Source organism: Salvelinus namaycush, chromosome 7 (genome assembly GCF_016432855.1).
Source record: "Salvelinus namaycush isolate Seneca chromosome 7, SaNama_1.0, whole genome shotgun sequence".
NCBI classification, from domain to species: Eukaryota; Metazoa; Chordata; class Actinopteri; order Salmoniformes; family Salmonidae; genus Salvelinus; species Salvelinus namaycush.
Window position 1 is genome coordinate 36,512,095 of NC_052313.1, and position 22,941 is coordinate 36,535,035.

The 22,941-nt window shown below is 43.5% G+C and overlaps 1 protein-coding gene across 1 annotated transcript in view; it reads right to left on the minus strand.

The window, feature by feature from the left end:
- mpp7a (membrane protein, palmitoylated 7a (MAGUK p55 subfamily member 7)) overlaps positions 1–22,941 on the minus strand; it is a 192,881-nt gene that overhangs the window by 134,608 nt on the left and 35,332 nt on the right. The window contains exon 3 of the mRNA XM_038997028.1: positions 5,553–5,671. Coding sequence (XP_038852956.1) covers positions 5,553–5,671 — 119 coding nt within the window. The remainder of the gene's footprint in view (positions 1–5,552; positions 5,672–22,941) is intronic.

Consider the following 22,941-nt stretch of genomic DNA (forward strand, 5'->3'; position numbering starts at 1 on the left):
CACAACCCCTAGTTTGGGAAACGCAGTGCAACCCCTCTCTCGCTATCGCTCCCTCCCTCCCTCCCTCCCGGTCTTCTTCTACCTCTGCAACCCCTCTCTCGCTATCGCTCCCTCCCTCCCTCCCTCCCTCCCTCCCTCCCTCCCTCCCTCCCGGTCTTCTTCTACCTCTGCTAGGGATTTAGTCCTAACCAGGCACCCAGCCATTCGATGCTCCACAATAACCCAGGTGAGACCTGATGGTTACCATATGAGCAGGAACAGCCTGAGCTGTTTAAACGTCAGATTACTAGGATGTTTTCTCTGCTATTAGCCTCTTCCAATACCTCTATTTCTCAGCCCTGTGTAGTGACGGGTGGACTCTGGATCTGCAGACGTGTGTGTGTGTGTGAGATCGGGTAGTAGGGTTTAAATGGTGTCACTGACGATAGCCATGTTCACCTGAGCAACGGCGGTTTCTTTCTGCCAGGCAGGCTCCCCTGTAAGGTGAGAGGGTTGTCCGGTACTGTACGCTGTCTCTCTCTGTCTCTCTGTCTCTCTGTATCTATGTCAGGCAGGGTCTGTCGGGCTGACATTCGGGTACCAGGGAAGAAGGAAACACACAGTAACAGGCCAGCCTGTCTGTCTAAAGCAGGATTAGAACAAACACCCCTCCATTCAGCCTTCATTACTAAGACACGCTAACAGCTCATTCAACTCAGCTTTCTTTGAGAAAAGAAAGAGAGAGAGAAAGTGAAACAAAGAACACTAAAAATATAAATGGTCTTGTCTTGGAGGAAGAAGATAAATGTGCGTGCTCTCTTTCACGTCACCCTGACTTATTGCCCTGCTTCACGGCTGGGCGGGCCGGGGCGGGACATCATTCTTCTTTAATAGGGTATATATTACGCTACAGTAGCGACGGCAAATCAGGCCACATTAGGCTGTAAATCTTGTGGGTATTTATAGATTGCAGCTGACGTGAACCACAGTGTGAGAGCCAGGAAGCCGGTCGCAGGGAGTCGGTGACAGGTTGGCTCAGAAAGTTGGTGGCCTGATGGTGGTGGTGGAATTCACATTGCTAAGTGGCTGGTGCCAATTCATTACCAGGACTCAGAATATTAAACATTTAAAAAGCAACTGCCGCTGAGCCCTCTTCCCACTCCCACCCTCCTTCCAATCCTAACTGTCAGCCCTTGACAATCACATAGCTTGTTGGTGGGCTCTCCTCTGTTGAACGTTTCAAACGTTTTTTAAGAGGGAGAGCTGGAAGAAAGGAGGAGAAGGAGTGTATGACTTCCAAGATTTGCTCTGTTGGCTCCTCACCAGCCACCAGTCTCTCAGACTCGCACTGGCATTTCCCGAAACCCAAAACACTTATCCCAGTCAATTCAGGTCCCATCTACCTGCACTGTTCTATTGAGACTCAGTAGCTGGCAATGGGTAGTTGAGGTTTTCCTTTCTCTTAACAGACTCCCCCTACTAGGGAACTACAGGTACTGCAAAGCCAAGGCTCTGCAAAGTTCAAACTTTTCAACAACTTCAACAGCCTGAGGTCTGTCACTGTGAATAGACACAGGCTTTGAGCTCTTTCAGGGTTTAGGATTGGGAACCAGTGAAGGAACATGAACATATCACTTTCCCCACACAGACAGACAGAGTTTCCTTCCCCAGGAGAGATGTATAATAGGGAATAACCCTGATCAGCCATGATCCTGTGTGGTCAAAGACCAGGGGCCTCATAAAACTGTGCGGAGGATTCACAACAAAAAGTGGCGTATGGACGAAACACAGAAAGTGCTTACGCACAAACATTCAGATTTATATGAGCACGCACGCACGTGAGCACGCACGTGAGCACGCACGTGAGCACGCACGTCCCACGGCGGTTTCCCTTTATAAATCACAATCAACTTGGCGCACGTGAGCGAGCGTCTTGTCCCACCCTTTTAACACCCATAGTTGTCTATAAATAGTCAGTCAAACGCCCCTAATTAATATTCATCCAAACTGCATGACGGCAATGACAGCAAATCCAGACAGAAAGGCAAAAAAATAAAAATTCACCCAGTGTGAAATGGAAGTTCTTGTAAGGTGAGGTTGAAGCATGAAAAAATATATTGTTTGGTGGACACCGTGTGGGCATTACAAATGCCAAAAAGGTGTTAGAGTGGCAGCATGTGGGGAAAAAAAAGAAGTGGTCCGACATAAAAGTGGAGGCCAAAAAGCGCAAAGCCACGGGCGGCGGAAAGGGGATATCGGAGCTCAACCCCCTTGATGAGCGACTTGCCGGTATTAAGGGGAATCCCTCCTGAGTGGAGTAGTGACGGAGGTGGAGGGGGACACGGACATGCAAGACGCACCGGATGATATGTAATTAGTATTCCCTCGTTTGAATAGAGTAAACCAAATGCATTCAAATTGTGTTTAAACATTTATCTTCTATTTATCTTCTATCTTCTATTGTTTTTAGTCACTGCGTGTTCCAGAGGAATCGGTGGTGCTGCAGCTGAGCAGGAGCTGAGTGTGCCCAGCCCCAGCGTCTCCACTGCACCTCGTCCGTCACAACCCTCCAGCGGCCGTGTCCTCACAGATGCAGTCCTGCAAACGCAAAAAGACACCATTGACGCTATTAACGAGGTTGCCAAGGAGTTGAAGTGGTTGCCAAGGAGTTGGAGTGGGACAGGCACGGCTTGGATTCTGCAGGTGCTTCTCTGTAAAGCTGGGCCCACTACAGCACAGAGATCCAAGAGAACATCTCTTGGTAATCGGAACCGGCTCATAAGCCACTCATCATCGGCCAGTAAATCTTGCTGGTCTCTGAAAATTCGCTCTCTCCGAATTCTTCCAATCGCCAAATCTTCCAACAGTGCCAAAGCAGCCATTGTGTGTCATTACGCATTGTAATTGCATGCCTTTTTATATCCCCCCATTTGATTGTCAAAGCTACCCAATTGCGTAACACCTTCGGGTGTGTCACGACTTCCGCCGAAGTCGGTCCCTCTCCTTGTTCAGGCGGTGTTCGGCGGTCGACATCACCGACCTTCTAGCCATCACTGATCCATTTTTCATTTTCCATTGGTTTTGTCTTGTCTTCCTTCACACCTGGTTCCAATCCCATCAATTACATGTTGTGTATTTAACCCTCTGTTTCCCCTCATGTCCTTGTCGGAGATTGTTCAATTTGTATGTGATTGTGCTAGTATGTGTTGGTGTGCGACGGGTTTTGTACGCACTTTGTTATTTTTATATATTTTGGTTTTTGGAGTTTGGTCAGCACTTATTAAACGACTCCGTTTTATACCAAGTTCGTTCCCCTGCGCCTGACTTCCCTGCCACCAACACGCACACACTACAAGGTGTGGTAATTACCCTGATTGTAACTGACAATGACAGGGCCATTATCACATTGACAGTTCTGCGCAACGAACATGTGATAACAATATATGAAACTGCGCACTTGTATCTGCCCGACTGAGGCATCGAAAACAGCTCAGTTTAATCGTAATTTGTCCTACTGTTCACCTTATTATTTATGAGAATACATTTTATAACATGCAAGTATTGTTTAATAATTACAGATCCAATTAAATATGATTCCCAATTAAACTGTACAACATTTTGAGGGGTTATTTTGCAAAAACCGACATTGTTTGTATTTATTATCCTAAATCATGTTTTTGTGTGTGTGTGTTTTTTATGTGCACTCCAGGGAACTCTTCATATATAATACGTGAGAGGTAATATTTCGAGTCGCAGTTTTCTCATTTTTCCAGTTTATGTGCGTACGTATGGGTCAAATTGTCCGTGGAGGACCGCACATTCTCCCGTCAAGTTTGCTTAGAAAGTGGCATACGCCTTCTTTTGTGCCTACGCAACGTTTATAAATGAGGCCCCAGGTGAGGTCCACCCACATGCCTGCCTAAATGTTATGGAAATGTGACCACAATCTTTACCATAATTATATCTGTACCATTTTACATTAGCTTTTCTTTGGGCTGACACAATCTGCACTGAACATACGCAGACCTACCCATCATTATCTGGTGAAAATGCCTTAGTCCAAAGTCATGCATAACAAACTGAGCATAACATGTCCCTGTTTGGTTTCCTAAGTCAACCTCAGGTCTTTACCCAAGCATCTGAGCTATTTCATAAATGTGTCCTAAGTCACACATTATCCCCTATAAAGTAGTGCACTATAGGGAATAGGGTGCCATTCAGGATGCACCCATAAAAACACACTGCTTGCATTGGCAAAGCACAACCTGGATCCTGGACAAACACGTGCTAATAGAGAAAAGGTTTCGATAGTGACGAGAGGAAGAATATGATGTCAATTATCTCTCCCCCTCCCTTCCCGTGTCTATGACACAAAGATGGCAGCCAAACAGACTAGTCAAAAACTGGCTGCTACTGACTGACCTTTAAAAAAAAAAAATGTAACAGTACTTCAGAACTTATTAAAGGCATAGTTCGGGATGCTAGCTGATCAACAACACGTCCAGTCTTTGCGCTAACACTAGCATTGGCTCGTGAAACTACCTCTAACTTCATACTGGACGCCCACACAAAAATAGTATCCACAAGTTCATCTGAAGTAGACAACTAATTGCCAAAATCTCAAAATACACACCTGTAAACGTAATACTAAAGATGAAAAGAAGAAAAGTAAGCACTAGTCGTGGAGGTTGATACTGCATGTAAACCCTGGGCTTTATCCCTAAGAACAGAGGGAGGAATAGAGGGAGAGTAAATAAATAGAGGGAGGATAGAGGGATGAATTACAGAATAGAGGGAGGAGTGGTGCTGCTATAGTCGGCAGACTACAGTATAGAAGGCTGCTGTAGTCTGCAGACACACACAGAGAGGGGGACAGACAAACTGCAGACAGACTGCAGCCTGCTGTACTGAAGGCATGTGGTTCCCTCATTAGAACTGTTTGCCAGAGAAATAAAGTTATCAAGTGTGCTCATCTCCTCATCTCCGGAGCTATCTGTTTTAACAACCCTGCCGCCTGGCCTGGCCCAGAGAACCACTTCAGATAGAGAGAGAGAGGAAAGGAGACAGTGACTTGAGAGAGAGGAGGAAAAGAGGTTGACTGAGAAAGAAGGAGGAGTGTGTGTGAGAGAAAGGGAGAGTGACATGATAGGTGAGAGAGATGGAGGGAGGCAAAAAGACAAAGAAAGAGTACACTCTTCGAAAAAAGGGTTCCAAAAGGGTTCTGTGGTTGTTCCCATAGGAGAACCCATTTTGGTTCAAGGTAGAACTATTTTTGGCTCCATGTAAAACCCTCTGTGGAAAGGGGTCTACATGGAACCCAAAAGGGATCTATCTGGAACAAAAAGTGGTCCTTCAAAGGGTTCTCCTATGGGGACAGCCGAATAACCCTTTTTGGTTCTAGATATCGCCTTTTTTTAAGTGTAGAACAAAGAAAGGGAGAGGGGGAGAGAGAGAAAAATAAAGGGATCTCTTGATGATCCTAACGCTACCCTTACATACACATGCAAGCATGCACACACACCCCTCTTTAGAGGATGAAGAGCGGAAAATAGGAAGACGTAGAGTAGGTTTACCTTGACCAGCGAGTGGAGGCTCCTCTCTCCGAACATGTCGTGTATAAAGGTGCTGTCGTCTGGGCTGTCAACATGGGGCTGGAGCTGGGAGGGCAGGGCAGACAGCAGCTCATACAGATCTGGAGGCACAACGAGAGAGAAAGAGGAAACGACACAGTCAGCAGTCATCAGATCACACACACACTGTGAGAGACAAACAAAACACACACACAGAAAGACAGACAGACACACTCAAACACATTTGCACACACAGACACAAATAGCTAAATACCCTCAAAGTTCTCAAGGGGGAGATGAGGGGGCAAGGAAGTTCTGGTGTTGAGCTGCTCATGTCTACAGAGAGCCCTTCACTGGACCAGACCAGAACAGGTCAGCAGGAGGCAATAAGCCACTTCCTCTCACGGCTCAGCATTACCTGCCTTTGTCTCAGCACTTCTTGTTGTTCCAGGAACTGTCACACACATGCAATTAATCCCACAAATAAATCAATCTCAGTCTGTACCGAAATACAATTTTAGCTTTTATCCCAATTCAAGTATTTTTTCAACTTTATTACAAGGGTTCTAGTTTTTGAGTCTGAAAGGGCCTCAGTATGTTGGTTAAGTACTGGCTGTTTTGGTTCTGGAAAGGCTTTAGTGAGTGTAATTGTCAGTCTATTATTGGGTCTGGATGGAAAGGCCTCAGTCTAAGACCTGCTGTCCTAGGACTAAGTGGAGAGTGGTTGTATTGGGACCATACACTACCGGTCAAGAGTTTTAGAACACCTACTCATTCAAGGTTTTTTCTTTATTTTTACTATTTTCTACATTGTAGAATAAGAGTGAAGACATCAAAACTATGAAATAACACATGGAATCATGTAGTAACCAAAAAGATGTTAAACAAATCAAAATATATTTTATATTTGAGATTCTTCAAATAGCCACCCATTGCCTTCATGACAGCTTTGCACTCTTGGCATTCTCTCAACCAGCTTCACCTGGAATGCTTTTCCAACAGTCTTGAAAGAGTTCCCACATATGCTGAGCACTTGTTGGCTGCTTTTCCTTCACTCTGCGGTCCGACTCATCCCAAAACATCGGGGAATGTCGGGGAATTGTGGAGGCCATGTCATCTGATGCAGCACTCCATCACTCTCCTTCTTGATAAAACTCATTGTCCTGTTGAAAAACAAATGATAGTCCCACTAAGTGCAAACCAGATGGGATGACGTATCGCTGCAGAATTCTGTGGTAGCCATGCTGGTTACGTGTGCCTTTATTTCAAAATAAATCACAGACAGTGTCACCAGCAAAGCACCCCCACACCATAACACCTCCTCCTCCATGCTTTACGGTGGGAAATACACATGCAGAGATCATCCGTTCACCCTCTACTAAAGGACACCAATAAGAAGAAGAGACTTGATTGGGCCAGGAAACACGAGCAAAGGAAATTAGACCGATGGAAATTTCTCCTTTTTCTCCCAAAATTTGAGATTTTTGGTTCCAGCCGCCGTGTCTTTGTGAGACGCCTGTCTCCTCTGAACAGTTGATGTTGAGATGTGTCTGTTACTTGAACTGTGAAACATTTATTTGGGCTGCAATTTCTGAGGCTGGTAACTCTAATAAACGTATCCTCTGCAGCAGAAGTAACTCTGGGTTTCCATTCCTGTAGTGGTCCTCATGATAGCCAGTTTCATCATAGCACTTGATGGTTTTTGCGACTGTACTTGAAGAAACATTCAAAGTTCTTGAAATGTTCCCTATTGACTGACCTTCATGTCTTAAAGTAATGATGGACTGTCGTTTCTCTTTGCTCATTTGAGCTCTTCTTGCCATAATATGGACTTGGTCTTTTACCAAATAGGGCTATCTCTGTATACCCCCCTACCTTGTCACAACACAACTGATTGGCTCAAATGCATTAAGAAGGAAAGAAATCCCACACCTGTTAATTGAAATGCATTCCAAGTGAATACCTCATGAAGCTCGTTGAGAGAATGCCAAAAGAGTGCAAAGCTGTTATCAAGGCAACGGGTGGCTATTTGAAGAATCTCAAATATAAAATATATTTTGATTTGATTAACATTTTTTTGGTTACTACATGATTCCATATGCGTTATTTCATTGTTTTGATGTCTTCACTACTATTTCACAATGTAGAAAATAGTAAAAATAAAGAAAATCCCTTGAATGAGTAGGTGTTCTAAAACTTTTGACTGGTATAACAAAACAATAAGAACACCTGCTCTTTCCATGACACAGACTGACAAGGTGAATCCAGGTGAAAGCTTTGATCCCTTATTGATGTCACTTGTTAAATTCACTTCAATCATTGTAGATGAAGGTGAGGAAACAGGTTAATTAATCTCTAAAATGTGAAGCAGTTCAATTTGGCCTTTACTACTTAGCCCATAGAAACACATTGAATAACACATTCATAAATGGAAAAAAAGACAGTCTAAAAATGAATAATAAGGAGTAAGGTTTTGAAGTGTCTGTCCTATATCTTGGAGGTATAAGAAAGCTCAGGAAATATTTGTTTGTTTTTTAAATGTTTAACCCCTTTTTTTGTTAGCACACAACTACCTCCATACTTCCATTCGTTTGTATGGGTTACCTTCAGAATGGGTTACCTTCAGACTAGTCCACATTAGTTTGTAGGCCAAACCGTTTGGACACTACAACCGTTTTTGTGAGAAGACCGATTTGAGGGATGTCTCACGGTCTGACAACCACCGCTGCAGCTTGGACACATTCCACCGCACATGCGGAAGGTCCATATTGGTGGATGCGGCAGATTGAGACGCAGCCCATACAAAAAAAATATCTCTACTTTAAACTGACGGATTTCAATGGGGATTATGTTACTTAGATTGATTCACGGGGGTGTGAATAGACTCTTAAGGATTAAAGAAGGATTTTTAAGCCTCAAGACAATTGAGACATGGATTGTATATGTGTGCCATTCAGAGGGCGAATGGGAAAGAAAAAACATTTAAGTGCCTTTCTGTATCAAGAATGGTCCACCCCCCAAAGAACATCCAGCCAACTTGATTCAACTGTGGGAAGCATTGGAGTCAACACGGGCCAGAATCTCTGTGGAACGCTTTCGACACCTTGTAGAGTCCATGCCCTGAGGAATTCAAGCTGTTCTGAGGGAAAAAAGGGGGTAGTGCAACTCAATATTAGGAAGATGTTCCTAATATTTGGTATACTCAGTGTATTCTGGAGAGGCCTCAGTGTTCTGGTGGGTCTAAGTAGTGTATTGGGTCTGGTCTAGGTCTATGCTGCCTGGTGAGTAGGTCAGTGTCTGGCCCTGGTGCTGAATTAAAAGCTACCCAGTGTCCATCTGAACCACAGACCATCTCAATCTCCTTAAAACAAACAGCAGCAGACAACTCCACAGGGACTCAACTGGCTTACAAGAATGGATTTTATCAAATTATATTTACAGAGAACCAGATTAAGACCAGGGGAACAACCGTCTGAGGGAACACAAAGGATGCATCCAAAATGGCACCCTATTCCCCACTAGTGCACTTTGACGAGGGCCTTTTGGATGACGGTAAATGGCTAGCCAAATGACCACGGTCACCGCAATAACTGCTAGAATAGCAAAAAATAGACAAACATTTTCTCCTCTCCTCCGCTCCTGACTGCATGTGCTGCTATAGAACTGGAATGAATAGAACGGGCGTCCCCATTCAAGTCAATGAAAACATAATAGGTGGACTGGCGGCAATTGCGAGTGTACCAATAGGAGCAAAGCAGGAAGTAAAATATGTGCTGTGATTTGTTGATTCAACTCAACTCACATTACAAAAAATACATTCCCTTGCATGAGCCATATCAGTTAACATAATTTGAATGAACATTCTACATTATCATGGAAATAATTGCATCACAATACCAGGCATCCATTGTGAGTGCACCCATGAGTTTACCAGTCAAATTGCCAGGGTTAGATGTTCCAAGCCTGTTCCATTCATTATATTTCTATGTGTGCTGCTGCATTGTGGTCATTCAGTCAGCTGTTCATACGACCCACCCCCCAAATGGTTATGACTGTTATTTTATTATATTTTCATGATGTTTTCATCCATAACCGTCGATTACACAGTTATACGGTAATTGTGCACGCCCTAGCAACAGCCCTCCTATAGCCCAGACAACGCTTGGCTTACGCACACATACACACACACACACACAGAGCAAAACTCTTAATTTAACATCCCTCACAGACACATACCTAACACTCACTCTGACCACTGAGAGGCTATTAACACTGAGTCACTCTCATGCACAATCAGGAACATGTATTGAATTGAAGGACTTCTCTAGAGTGGACTGAGCTGAACTGAAGTGGAAACATTAGTTCCCAAAGTGATTGATTGAAAACACTCATCCCCTGACTGACAGACCAAGCCAGGGAAGGGAGGAAGGATGGAGGAAGGGATGTGTGTAGTGGCAGCTTGGATTAGTTGGTGGGGGTAATCATGGGACACTTTGGGACAGACAGTGGCTGAGTTCATGAGGCTGCTGCGAGAGAGAGAAAGAAAGAGCCTATCTTCTGTCATATGTTACTAACTGCTCTGGTTTAGATTTGGATGTGTGTTCTTCACGGTCCTTGGAATTCCGAAGAGACAGATAGAGACATAGGATGTATGAAGATAACATTACACAGAGGAAGATGTTAACACCCCAGAGATAAACAGAGATAGAAATAGAGAGAGAGTGGACATGAGAGAAAAAGGGAGAGCCCGAAGATAGAGGTGAGAGAGTGCAGTGTGATAAGCTTACTGCCCTGTATGCCTGGGGTCTCTGTCCTGACCTTCCAAGCCCTGGACCTAAAACCTACAGGTCCAGCTATAAGCTACCAACTACTACAGCCTACAGGCAAGCTACAGGGGCATCTGTTTCTCTCATTAATTTACAACTTGGAAATCCGAACAGTCATGTCATATTATAAAATATTTAAAGGTACACTGGATGAGGTGGAGGGGAGGGAGGGAGGGAGGTAGAGATGTGGAAAAGCAATCACCACGGAATCAAGAGCAGACCCTTCATAAGGCGTTTTGGTCTGGGGGTCTTTGGTCTCTTCTCTTGCCTCCCCTCTTCTCCTCTCCACCTCATCCACACAGCGTGGAAAACTATACAAATCGTCCTGTTTAATGTGAATACTGGGGAACAGATCAATGCTATAGACTCTTAAACGTTAGAATAGTAACTGTTACTACTGGGTCATGCTGGTCATTGGGTCAGTGTGCGAGGCTGAGGCTGAACTGACTAACAACAGTGTGTGTAAGGAGCATGGAACAACAGCAGTTGGAGGAGAGAGAGAGAAACAAAAAAAAGAAACAAAAGTACCACAAAGTCAGAGAGAGAAAGAGGGGAGAAAAAGTGAAGGAGAGAATAAAGTAGATGGAGAGAGGGAGAAAGTAGAGGGGGAGATAGATAGGGGGAAGAAAGTAGAGGGGGAGATAGATAGGGGGGAGAGAGAGAGAGAGGGAGGGGGAGAGCGAAATAAGTGGAGAGAGTAGAGAAAGAGAGAGAGAGAGAGAGAGAGAGAACAGACCAGGCCAAGCTTGTAGCCATCACCACCACCAAAGGGCGAGCCGCACGCTTGTTTTCTCCAAACATGGCTTGGCTCGGCCCAACTTGGCTTGGCTCCGGCCAGCTTGGCTTGGCTCAGTCTGGCCCCTCTCAGGTCCCTATGTGGCTGGACTAATGGGCTGGGCAATGACCTGCCAGGGTGGACTGTCCACACGGACTGACCGGCCACTGGGTTCTGTTATGTTGTGGAAACAGTAATGTGTTGCGTCTCAAATGGCACCCTATTCCCTATATAGTACACTACTTTTGACCAGAGCCAGACGTCCAGCCTGGAGCAACGTAGTGGAGGGGAGCAGCCTGCTGAGAAGCAGCGCAGAAAGGACTACTGAGGGCATAGAACTATGCTAATTAGAACATCCATACAGTAATGGACTGGAGCACCCTGGTCTAGAGGGCTATAGGTCTAGCCAGGGTCCAGAGAGGGCTAAGGCCATAGAAATAGAATTACTAGAATGGACATTTCCATTCTATTTCTATATCTGAAGGCCTCCAGGTGGTTTACAGTAAGGGGAAATGGTGACCACACTCTGCTGAAGAAGAGCTAGCCCAGCTTCCCCTCACACGCCCACACCTCTAGAGCGGTCAAGGCACAATAACAGTGTTTTCAGATTCAGAGCCTTTTCTTTAAAATAAGAAATTAAACAAAGAAATTAATTAAACAAAATCCTTATTGGATTCATAGTCACAGTGGGTCAGTGGTCTTCGGTTGGGTCTGGAGCAGAACTCTAAGCTGCCAGAGCCCTATCAAAAGTATAGGGAATATGGTGCCATTTGGGACACAGCATGGTAATTACACATGGCTAATACAACACGGCCGGTAGGGAGAGTACATTCAAATATGAAATATGCCCCTCAGAATTACACACTGACCTCTATGGCATGCAACACACCCGTCAGCTGCCGTGCCAGGACTGTTTGAGTTATGTTTTTTAAGAATAGTGTTTTTATGATTCGCTGCATGGGGGGAGATTTTTAAGAACATAGAAGGGGGAGGGCTGGAGAAAGAGAGAGAGAGAGAGATGGGGAGAGCGAAAGACAGCGAGACAGAGAACGACGGGGAGGGAGAGAGAGAGAGATAGAGAGAGGGGCATGAAAGAGCCTGACTGGTGGTGAAAATGAACTTGTTCCTCTGAAACAAATACAGTAAATGAACGTTGGATTCCAGCTTGGTTTCCCCTCCTCTCCTCTCTCCCCCTCTCCGTGCTCTTCCCTCTCCTCTCTTTACCCCTGTTCCTCCCCTCCTCCTACCACTCTCCTCAGGACTTGCAGGTGTTGAATGAATTATTAGTCTCCAACGTATATCTGTCAGGGATTTATTGAGAGAAAAATGCTCTCTCACTCTCTCCTTTCTGGAGAAAAAAACATGACAACACATGGGACCTCTTCGGGGTCACTGTTTGAAACATGGCTCTACTGCGAACATGTTTCAAGCCTGTCTACTGTCTGAAAAGGTGGGAGGGAGGGAGGGAGGCAGAGCGAGAGAGAGAGCAAGAGAGAGAGCGAGAGAGAGAGCAAGAGAGCGAGAGAGAGAGAGAGAGAGAGAGAGAGAGAGAGAGAGAGAGAGAGAGAGAGAGAGAGAGAGAGAGAGAGAGATGAAGGCAGGAGGGAGGCAGCAGCTGCAGTCTGTGTAGTCTAATAATGTGCAGTAGAAATGATTTAGCTCTTCATTTAGAATATCCACCGGGAAGGACAGAAAACCGCAGGCCTCTAACAGACCACAGCAGCACACTTAGACAAGGGAGAGTAGATAGAATGAGATAATGAGAGAGGGGAGAAAGACAGAACTCTCCACTATTAGTGGCTTTCAGTAACCTTTCTCTCTTTCAACAGGCAAACACTCCTATATTGTTAAGTGAAATGGTACCTTTTCAGATGGCATTGGGACAACTGGCTCAGTCTCAACAATTTTCCAAGACTAATTACTGTTAATAAAGCTGGTTGTGACTAGGGCTCTTGGGGTATCCATTACCACCACACTAGCGGTCACAAGTCATGAAGGCTGTCAAATTCCACGGGATCGTTTAGTCACGGCAATTAAGCTTCTCCAAACTCTGATGCTGCTGATGGTCATTAGTAGCCTACCAAACTTGCTAACTGCCTGGTACTCAGCACTCTATTGTCCCTCTAATCACTCTGACATCAATGCAAATGTCATCGAAAATATAATCAAACACTTCATGAGAGCCCATGAGCTCATGTTGCGCAACATTTCTATAGGCTATGCAATTGCGTGAGAAAACAGAGTAATGGCCTCTATTAAAAAGAGGAGGATCCCATCAGCTTTCTATAGGCTAGACCTACTATATTTATTTCTCAACTTTCCTAATATTAAGCACATTGCTTACCTTTACAACAGGAGTATAGCCTACCTGGCTGGGATGAAAATTAACGACGGGAAAAGCGTCCTCCATTCACTATTTAAGTGCATAGATGACATGTATTTTTTCCTTCTGCCCGTTTCGAGACAGGTTCATGATAATGGTCCATCCTAAATCTAAACAAATTTCACACATATGATTTAGTATATGTAAAGACAAGATTAAATCAAGAACAGTCTGATGGGTGACAATATTAGCCTCTCACTTGTTAATTATATATTATCACTTGTGAATGATGCCCAGCATAAGGCAAGAAGCCCTTTTTTGAATCATAGTCGCACACCTCATGTAGCCTAGCCCAAAGGCCTATATGTTATGATAAGGTTTGTATCACTAAATAACTTAAAATGAAGCACATGAATCTGCTTTACAAGGGGTGTAGAGCCTAACTGGTATACATAGGCAGCAAGTGAGTTTCAAGTTTGGGGGAGATCATTTTCACCCCAAAAAATGTACCTTTCTAATAAAAGCATTACATGCAAAATCGCATTTGCGGTCACTTTTGATAATGGTGTTTTCCGCTAATGGAACATTCGTGCTTATAGCCTACTGCCATGTGTGCATTATCAATCAATCAAGTTTATTTTATATAGCCCTTCGTACATCAGCTAATATCTCGAAGTGCTGTACAGAGACCCAGCCTAAAACCCCAAACAGCTAGAATGCAGGTGTAGAAGCATTATAATATGAAGAAATAGCCTAATAGTTGAACAACATTTAAAGCTAAACCTTCTGATCTGTTGCGTCAGCCACAATGCGTAAAAAGATGTTTTGGATGCTCATGGTTGTATTAATTTGGGATCTATGGGCATTCCACAACTTTCCCAGACTATGTTTGGAATATTTATTTATCGCACAGAATAGGTCAGCTTTGGTACTATGGGGATAGTAGATTGACATACGCTAGTGCTTTTGCTGTTCATTAGGCCTACTCATCTTGCTGGCTGACGAAAAGCAAATGTGGACATGCGCAGTTTTGTCCCCGATGTGTGTCTCTTCACTTGTAGCCTGTGAGAAAGACCTGATCATGTTATGGAGAGCCATGTGAGTTAGAGGTACTTTGGAGTGCGCAGCACTCAGGGAGAAGGACGCAACGCAGCACTCTGAGCCAAGGATACAACGGCAACTGGCCGCAAAAGGCATAGATTTTTTTAGGGTGCATTAACGGCCACACAAAGGGGATGCCGCAGTGAAATTCGCGTCATTATCAAGTGCTTGTCAAATTGTGATAAAGTCTGATAAAGTTTGTACAGCCTGCGCAAAAAAACAAAGCAGAGCTCATGCCTTTCAAGCGACTTTTTTGAAATCATCATTAGAGTCTCATCATGCAGCCTTACAATGTATTAAAAATCGAAACATATTGCCCAACGTTTGTAGAACTAAAGTTACATTAATAAATCTAAATTAAGCATATAGGAGTACCTATTTCTTTGTACCTACTCCCTTTAATCGTTTGGAGAAAATATAATATAATTCAATTTTATTTCAGCTTTGTTCAATTGTATTCTTCATACTATAAAATCATATAAAATAATGCAACGGAATTCTAAGCAAATCTTGTCTGCTAAATGAACTAGTGTAGCCCACAGCCATTTGGCATAGCCAGATCAGGGCCTAACATAAGGACAACTCAGTCTGCTATTCTGTTCTTCTGAAATAGACGACATTTTCTTCATATTATGCTTCTTTAGACCTGTAGGCTATATTACATGGATTTATTAGACTCTTTAAAATGCAAATGTTCCAAAGGTCTGTATCAGTGGAAGCCAGAAGAAGGTAAATGTGTTTATGTTAATTAGGGTAAATTACCATGAGACCGACAGTTATTTGCTTGACAATCACCGGCTGACGAAATTTCGTGACCTCCACAGCCCTAGTTGTAACAGCTCAGGACAGGACATGCAGCCAGTGGCACTCTGCGCCATTCGTGGCCTCCTTTTCTAACAGCCTCTGTACTACATTGCTTAGACTTTTTAAAGGGTAGGAAGCATGAGTTTTTACTCACCAATGTAACAACATAGTAACTTAGTTGTAGTCACAATCTGGTTACCTATAAGTACAAACTTAGTTATATTTTTGGGTTATTACATATTTATTAACTTATTTACGGATATCTTCTTAACTACCCCAATGTATTATTTCTCAACTATCACGATCGTTATGAGACGAATGAGTGGACCAAGGCGCAGCGTGGAAAAAAGACATCTTCTTTTAATGAAGGAAAAAACAAACACTTATAAACGAACAAAACAAACGATCGTGAAGCTAAACCGAACTAAGTGCACACATGCAACATAGAACATAGACAATTTCCCACAATCACCTAAAGTCTATGGCTGCCTTAAATATGGCTCCCAATCAGAGACAACAATAAACAGCTGTCTCTGATTGAGAACCAAACCAGGCAACCATAGACTTTCCTAGACCTCTCTACTGAACACAACCCCATACACAACCCCCTAAACAATACACACACCCTAAACTAGAAAAAACACACAAACATCCCATGTCACACCCTGACCTAACTAAACTAATAAAGAAAATCAATATAACAGAGGCCAGGGTGTGACAGTACCCCCCCCAAAGGTGCGGACTCCGGCCGCAAAACCTGACACAGAAGGGGAGGGTCCGGGTGGGCCTTCCTATGGCGGCGGCTCGGGTGCGGGACGTGGACCCCCCTCCACCATAGTCACTACCCGCTCTGGCGGATCCTGGCTGGCTGACGGCTCTGGCGGATCCTGGCTGGCTGACGGCTCTGGCGGATCCTGGCTGGCTGACGGCTCTGGCGGATCCTGGCTGGCTGACGGCTCTGGCGGATCCTGGCTGGCTGACGGCTCTGGCGGATCCTGGCTATGTTTTTAATCTATGTTTTTTTCAAAAAAATTGCATATTTCAGGTATAAATCATAGTTTACATTGCAGCTACAATCAGAAATTGCACCGAAAGCAGCCAGAATAATTATAGAGACCAACGTGAAATACCTAAATACTCATCATAAAACATTTCTGAAAAATACATGGTGTACAGCAAATGAAAGACAAGCATCTTGTGAATCCAGCCAATATTTCCGATTTCTTAAGTGTTTTACAGCGAAAACACAATATAGCGTTATATTAGCTTACCACAATAGCCAGAAACACAAGCCATTTACCCGCAGCAAAAGTTAGCGATCGTAACAAACCAGCAAAAGATATATAATTTTTGACTAACCTTGATAAGCTTCATCAGATGACAGTCCTATAACATCAGGTTATACAATACACTTCTTTTTTGTTCGAAAATGTGCATATTTAGAGCTGAAATACGTGGTTATACATTGTGCTAACGTAGCATCTTTTTCCTAGAATGTCCGGATATTTTTATGACACTCACCTATTCTGACCAAATAACTATTCATATACTTTACTAAAAAATACATGTTGTATAGGAAATGATAGATACATTAGTTCTTAATGAAATCGCCGTGTTAGAATTCTAAAAATAACTTCATTACCACATCCAGCTTACGTTATAACGAGAGAGAGCCCAAAATCTGGGCGCAAAATAATTGTCAACATATTCCGACAGATATATGAAATAACATCATAAATGGGTCCTACTTTTGATGATCTTCCATCAGAATGTTGTACAAGGGTGTCCTTTGTCCAGAACAATCGTTGTTTGGTTTTAGAACGGCCTTCTTCCCTCTCGAATTAGCAAGCTAACTAGCCAAGTGGCGCGAAGCTCTCCATCTTCACCATACCCAGAGAACGCAAGACGCCTAAACTCCCGAAAATATTTCAATAATCTGATGAAACTATATTGAAAAAACATACTTTACGATGATATTATCACATTTATCAAATAAAATCAAAGCCGGAGATATAACACGTCTATAACGATTGCTTTTCAGAAGCCATTACCGGTGACCTCTATGCGCTTCCTGGACAGAGGAATTCTGGGGTCATGTCATTCCAAGAGCTCTCTTTTCACCATAGAAACACCTAGAAACCCCATTTCACCTCTCACAGCCTATGGGACATCTAGTGGAAGGCGTATGAAGTGCATGTATACTCATACATATCAAGCACATTTATAGGCAGGTCCTAGAACAGAGCATCGATTTCAGATTTTTCACTTTCTGACAGGAAGTTTGCTGCAAAAGGAGTTCTGTTTTACTCACAGATATAATTCAAACGGTTTTAGAAACTAGAGAGTGTTTTCTATCCAATAGTAATAATAATATGCATATTGTACGAGCAAGAATTGAGTACGAGGCCGTTTGAAATAGGCACCTTTTATCCAGGCTACTCAATACTGCCCCTGCAGCCATAAGAATTAACTAGACTTGCCTAGTTAAAATCAAATCAAATCAAATGTTATTTGTCACATACACATGGTTAGCAGATGTTAATGCGAGTGTAGCGAAATGCTTGTGCTTCGAGTTCCGACAATGCAGTAATAACCAACGAGTAATCTAACCTAACAATTCCACAACTACTACCTTATACACACAAGTGTAAAGGGATAAAGAATATGTACAAAAAGATATATGAATGAGTGATGGTACAGAACGGCATAGGCAAGATGCAGTAGATGGTATAGAGTACAGTATATACATATGAGATGAGTAATGTAGGGTATGTAAACATTATATTAAGTGGCATTGTTTAAAGTGGCTAGTGATACATTTTTACATACATTTCCATCAATTCCCATTATTAAAGTGGCTGGAGTTGAGTCAGTATGTTGGCAGCGGCCACTAAATGTTAGTGGTGGCTGTTTAACAGTCTGATGGCCTTGAGATAGAAGCTGTTTTTCCAGTCTCTCGGTCCCTGCTTTGATGCACCTGTACTGACCTCGCCTTCTGGATGATAGCGGGTGAACAGGCAGTGGCTCGGGTGGTTGTTGTCCTTGATGATCTTTATGGCCTTCCTGTGACATCGGGTGGTGTAGGTGTCCTGGAGGGCAGGTAGTTTGCCCCCGGTGATGCGTTGTGCAGACCTCACTACCCTCTGGAGAGCCTTACGGTTGTGGGCGGAGCAGTTGCCGTACCAGGCGGTGATACAGCCCGACAGGATGCTCTCGATTGTGCATCTGTAGAAGTTTGTGAGTGCTTTTGGTGACAAACCAAATTTCTTCAGCCTCCTGAGGTTGAAGAGGCGCTGCTGCGCCTTCTTCACAACGCTGTCTGTGTGGGTGGACCAATTCAGTTTGTCCGTGATGTGTACACCGAGGAACTTAAAACTTACTACCCTCTCCACTACTGTCCCGTCGATGTGGATAGGGGGGTGCTCCCTCTGCTGTTTCCTGAAGTCCACAATCATCTCCTTTGTTTTGTAACAAAGGTTTAAAAAAAAAAAAAAAAAAAGGGATAAAATAGCATGTCATATCATTTAATCCATAGTAAAGACACGACATTATGACCCCCCGTGCGAGGAATCTAAAATATGACATGCAATTTCATTTTGATTCAGCCTATATACAATTGGAGTTGTAGACAGGAGTTGGTGAGCCGTGTGTGTGTGTTCTAGAGACTGCCTCCGTGTTGTTCTCTGACGTAGCCAGTGGGTAGCGTTAGCTATACATTTCTAGTACTAGGACACGATCCAGCTACTTATAGAACTTTGAGAAATAGAGCGTTTGGCCAAGCATAGTGCTATTTCTGTCTCCCGCATTTCAGAAGAGGGTAGGCTCGGTTATAAATTAATTTCTCGAACGAGGACAAAGAGCCAGCCGATTGAAATTGAGTAGATATTAGCTTGACCAGCAATAATTATCTCTCTCGCGGCGTTTCTATGCTGTCACGACTCCCTCCGTGGGTGGCTCCCCTGCCTGTTCGGGCGGCGCTCGGCGGTCGTCGTCACCGGCCTACTAGCCGCCACCGATCCCTTTTTCCCTTGTCTGTTGGTTTAGTCTTATTAGTTGCACCTGTTTCTTTTGTGTTTCTTGATTTCTGGTCTATGTAAACCTGTTAAGCCCGCTGGGGTTTGTGCGGGATTATTTTGTTTGTTCACTGTCGGTGTTGGATGTATTTTCTCTCCGGATCGTTTTGCCCTGTGTGTTTGGGCGGGTCAGTGTTGCTGCGCCCTGTGTTTGGCGTGACTGTTTTTGTGACGGAGAAAATAAATTGTCTATTATTGAACCCTCTGCTCTCTGCGCCTGACTCCTACCTTCCACACCTAGTAAAACGTGACACATGCGTGTAGACCATGGTGCATTTTGTTGTTTGCCGATTGTTCCAGTTAAAACACTGTTAAAATAACGCCGAAAATGGTTTGAATATAATACGTTATAAGTAAAACTTTTCCCTTGCTGAAGGGAATCATATGTTATGCCTGAAAGTGTACAAAGTAGGATTAGCTTGCACGTGATGCTATGCTAACAAAGGGAAAACAGCCATTTTGTTTTTCCTATGTCACGTTGAAATTCCTCCGCCTTGCGCGACGGTAGTCCCGCCCTTTGTACTGTACTGTACTTCTGTTTGATTTCAGCGTGTGCTATCAGTGACCTCTGAAGAATCTCCAGTACATTCCTTCAAGAAGAATTATTCAGGTGACACCCAAGTGGATTAAGTGAATCTTTTAAATAATATACAAATTGATTAGTTGTCTACAATGAGACAATGTAAACTTTTCCCACATGAACCTAGATTAACTTATTGTGGATAGGGGGCAGCATTTTCACGTTTGGATGAAAAGCGTGCCCAGAGTAAACTGCCTCCTACTCAGTCCCAGATGCTAATATATGCATATTATTAGTAGTATTGGATAGAAAACACTCTGAAGTTTCTAAAACTGTTTGAATCATGCCTGTGACTACAACATAACTTATTTGGCAGGCAAAACCCAGAGGACAAACCATTCAGATGTTTTGTTGTTGTTGAGGTCACTCTTTTCAATGGGTTTTCATTGGGAATCCAGATTTCTAAGGGACCTTCCTGCAGTTCCTATCGCTTCCACTGGATGTCAACAGTCTTTAGAAATTGGTTGAGGTTTTTCCTTTGAGAAATGAAGAAGTAGCCATGTTCAGAATGAGGCTCCAGTGAAGTGTACTGTTTGTTAGAGGCGCGTGACCAGAAAGCATGCTACACATTGTTTTCCTCCGGTATTGAACACAGATCATCCCGTCTTCAATTTTATCGATTATTTACGTTAAAAAATACCTAAAGTTGTATTACAAAAGTAGTTTGAAAAGTTTGGACAAAGCTTACAGGTAACTTTTGAGATATTTTGTATTCACGTTGTGCAAGTTGGAACCGGTGTTTTTCTGGATCAAACGCGCCAAATAAATGAACATTTTGGATATATCTCGACGGAATTAATCGAACAAAAGGACCATTTGTGATGTTTATGGGACATATTGGAGTGCCAAAAACAGAAGCTCGTCAAAGGTAAGGCATGAATTTTATTTTTATTTCTGCGTTTTGTGTCGCGCCTGCAGGGTTGAAATATGCTTATCTCTCTTTGTTTACAATGGTGCTAACTCAGATAATAGCATCGTTTGCTTTCGCCGAAAAGCCTATTTGAATTCTGACATGTTGGCTGGATTCACAACCAGTGTAGCTTACATTTGGTATCTTTCATGTGTGATTTAATGAAAGTTTGATTTTTATAGTAATTAATTTGAATTTGGCGCTCTGCATTTTCTCTGGCTTTTTGCCAAGTGAGACAGTAGCGTCCCGCCTAAACTCAGATTTTTGGATATAAATATGAACTTTACCGAACAAAACATACATGTATTGTGTAACATGAAGTCCTATGAGTGTCATCTGATGAAGATCATCAAAGGTTAGTGATTCATTTTATCTCTATTTCTGCTTTTTGTTACTCCTCTCTTTGGCTGGAAAAATGGCTGTGTTTTTCTGTGGCTATGTACTGACCTAACAATCGTTTGGTGTGCTTTCGCCGTAAATCCTTTTTGAAATCAGACATGTTGGCTGGATTCACAACATGTGTAGCTTTAATTTGGTGTCTTTCATGTGTGATTTCATGAAAGTTTAACTTTTATAGTAATATATTTGAATTTTGCGCTCTGCATTTTTCCTGGCTTTTGGCCAAGTGGGACGTTAGCGTCCCACATATCCCAGAGAAGTTAAACAGCTCTGACTGAGTCCCCCAGGATTTATGCCTCTAGCCTGTTACCAGATCTGTTTGTGCTGTCTTGCCAACTGCTATGGCCGTTGTCTTTGCCAAGCACAATGACCATAGGAATTGGCAAGACAACACAAACAGATCTGGGACAAGTCATCTGCCCTCCCTAGATTTTATACATGGACAGGGACTGTTCGCAATTACAGCAACACAGAGAGCCTCATCAGTGGCATCATCATTCATTTTTTCATCCTTCCACTTTACTATATCCATCAGGCTCTCTCTTTTTCACCTCTCTCTCATGCATGACCTATACCCAGAGATGACCTCTCTCCCTCCATCCCCCATCCAGTGGGATGCCATTATTAAATCTCCCATTGATTGCCTTATGGCCTGGCGGTGCACATGGTCTGTGAAGCTAGCTGTGTTCAGCCTCTTTCTAATGCAAGTGAGCATCTCCTATACCCAGAAATGACCTATTATATACTCTGTGTACTTTGGAAGAAAGGGACAGTCGGACGATATCATTATCCCTTTGGAAAAAAGCACTATATATAATAATAAATACCTCTTCTTCTCGTTCCCTCTCTGTATTGCTCTTTTTTACCCCCCCCCCCCCCCCGTTGGTCGGTTTGGTAAACGCAGCGTCTCAAACTGGCACCCTATCGCCTATAGTGCAAACGGGATCCTATGGTCCCTGGTCAAAAGTAGTAGACTATATAGGGAATAGGGTGCCATTAGAGACGCAGTCAAAGTGATGTGGAAATTTGGGTTGTGATGTAACTGGAAACAGGGAGCGCTTCCAGTGGCAACAAATCCTTATGTTTCAGCTCTGTATCCCTGTGGCAGAGAGAGAGAGCAGAGCGGAGCAACGGTCTGGAAGGACGACAAATGGCTGGAAATCAACAAAGTGCTCCAGTAGCGAACCTCCGCAGCCGCGCTCGGCACCCCTCTCTCCTTGCTCAACTCCAGCGCCACAGATTCCAGATAATCTACATTCTTGACATCAGAATGGAAAAATTTACTGTTAGACTAGGAAGAAATTGAATATGGCCATTCTTGTCATATCCCTCATAGCTCCATTATTAGCTGTGCTGCCTGTGTGTGTCTGTGGAAGCCATAAGGCAGGCAGAGCCTGAGGTGCTCAGTGAGTGATAAACAATATGGAGATCTGCCTCTCATTACCCCTGGCTATTAAACAGACATTGCCTTGTTCGACAGCAGTGAGAAGGGGTTGGATGAGAAGAGAGAAGGGGATGACTGGAATCACAGACAGACAGAGACAGACACACACATACGGACAGAGAGACACAGTCGCCCCCCCCCCCCCCCCACACACACA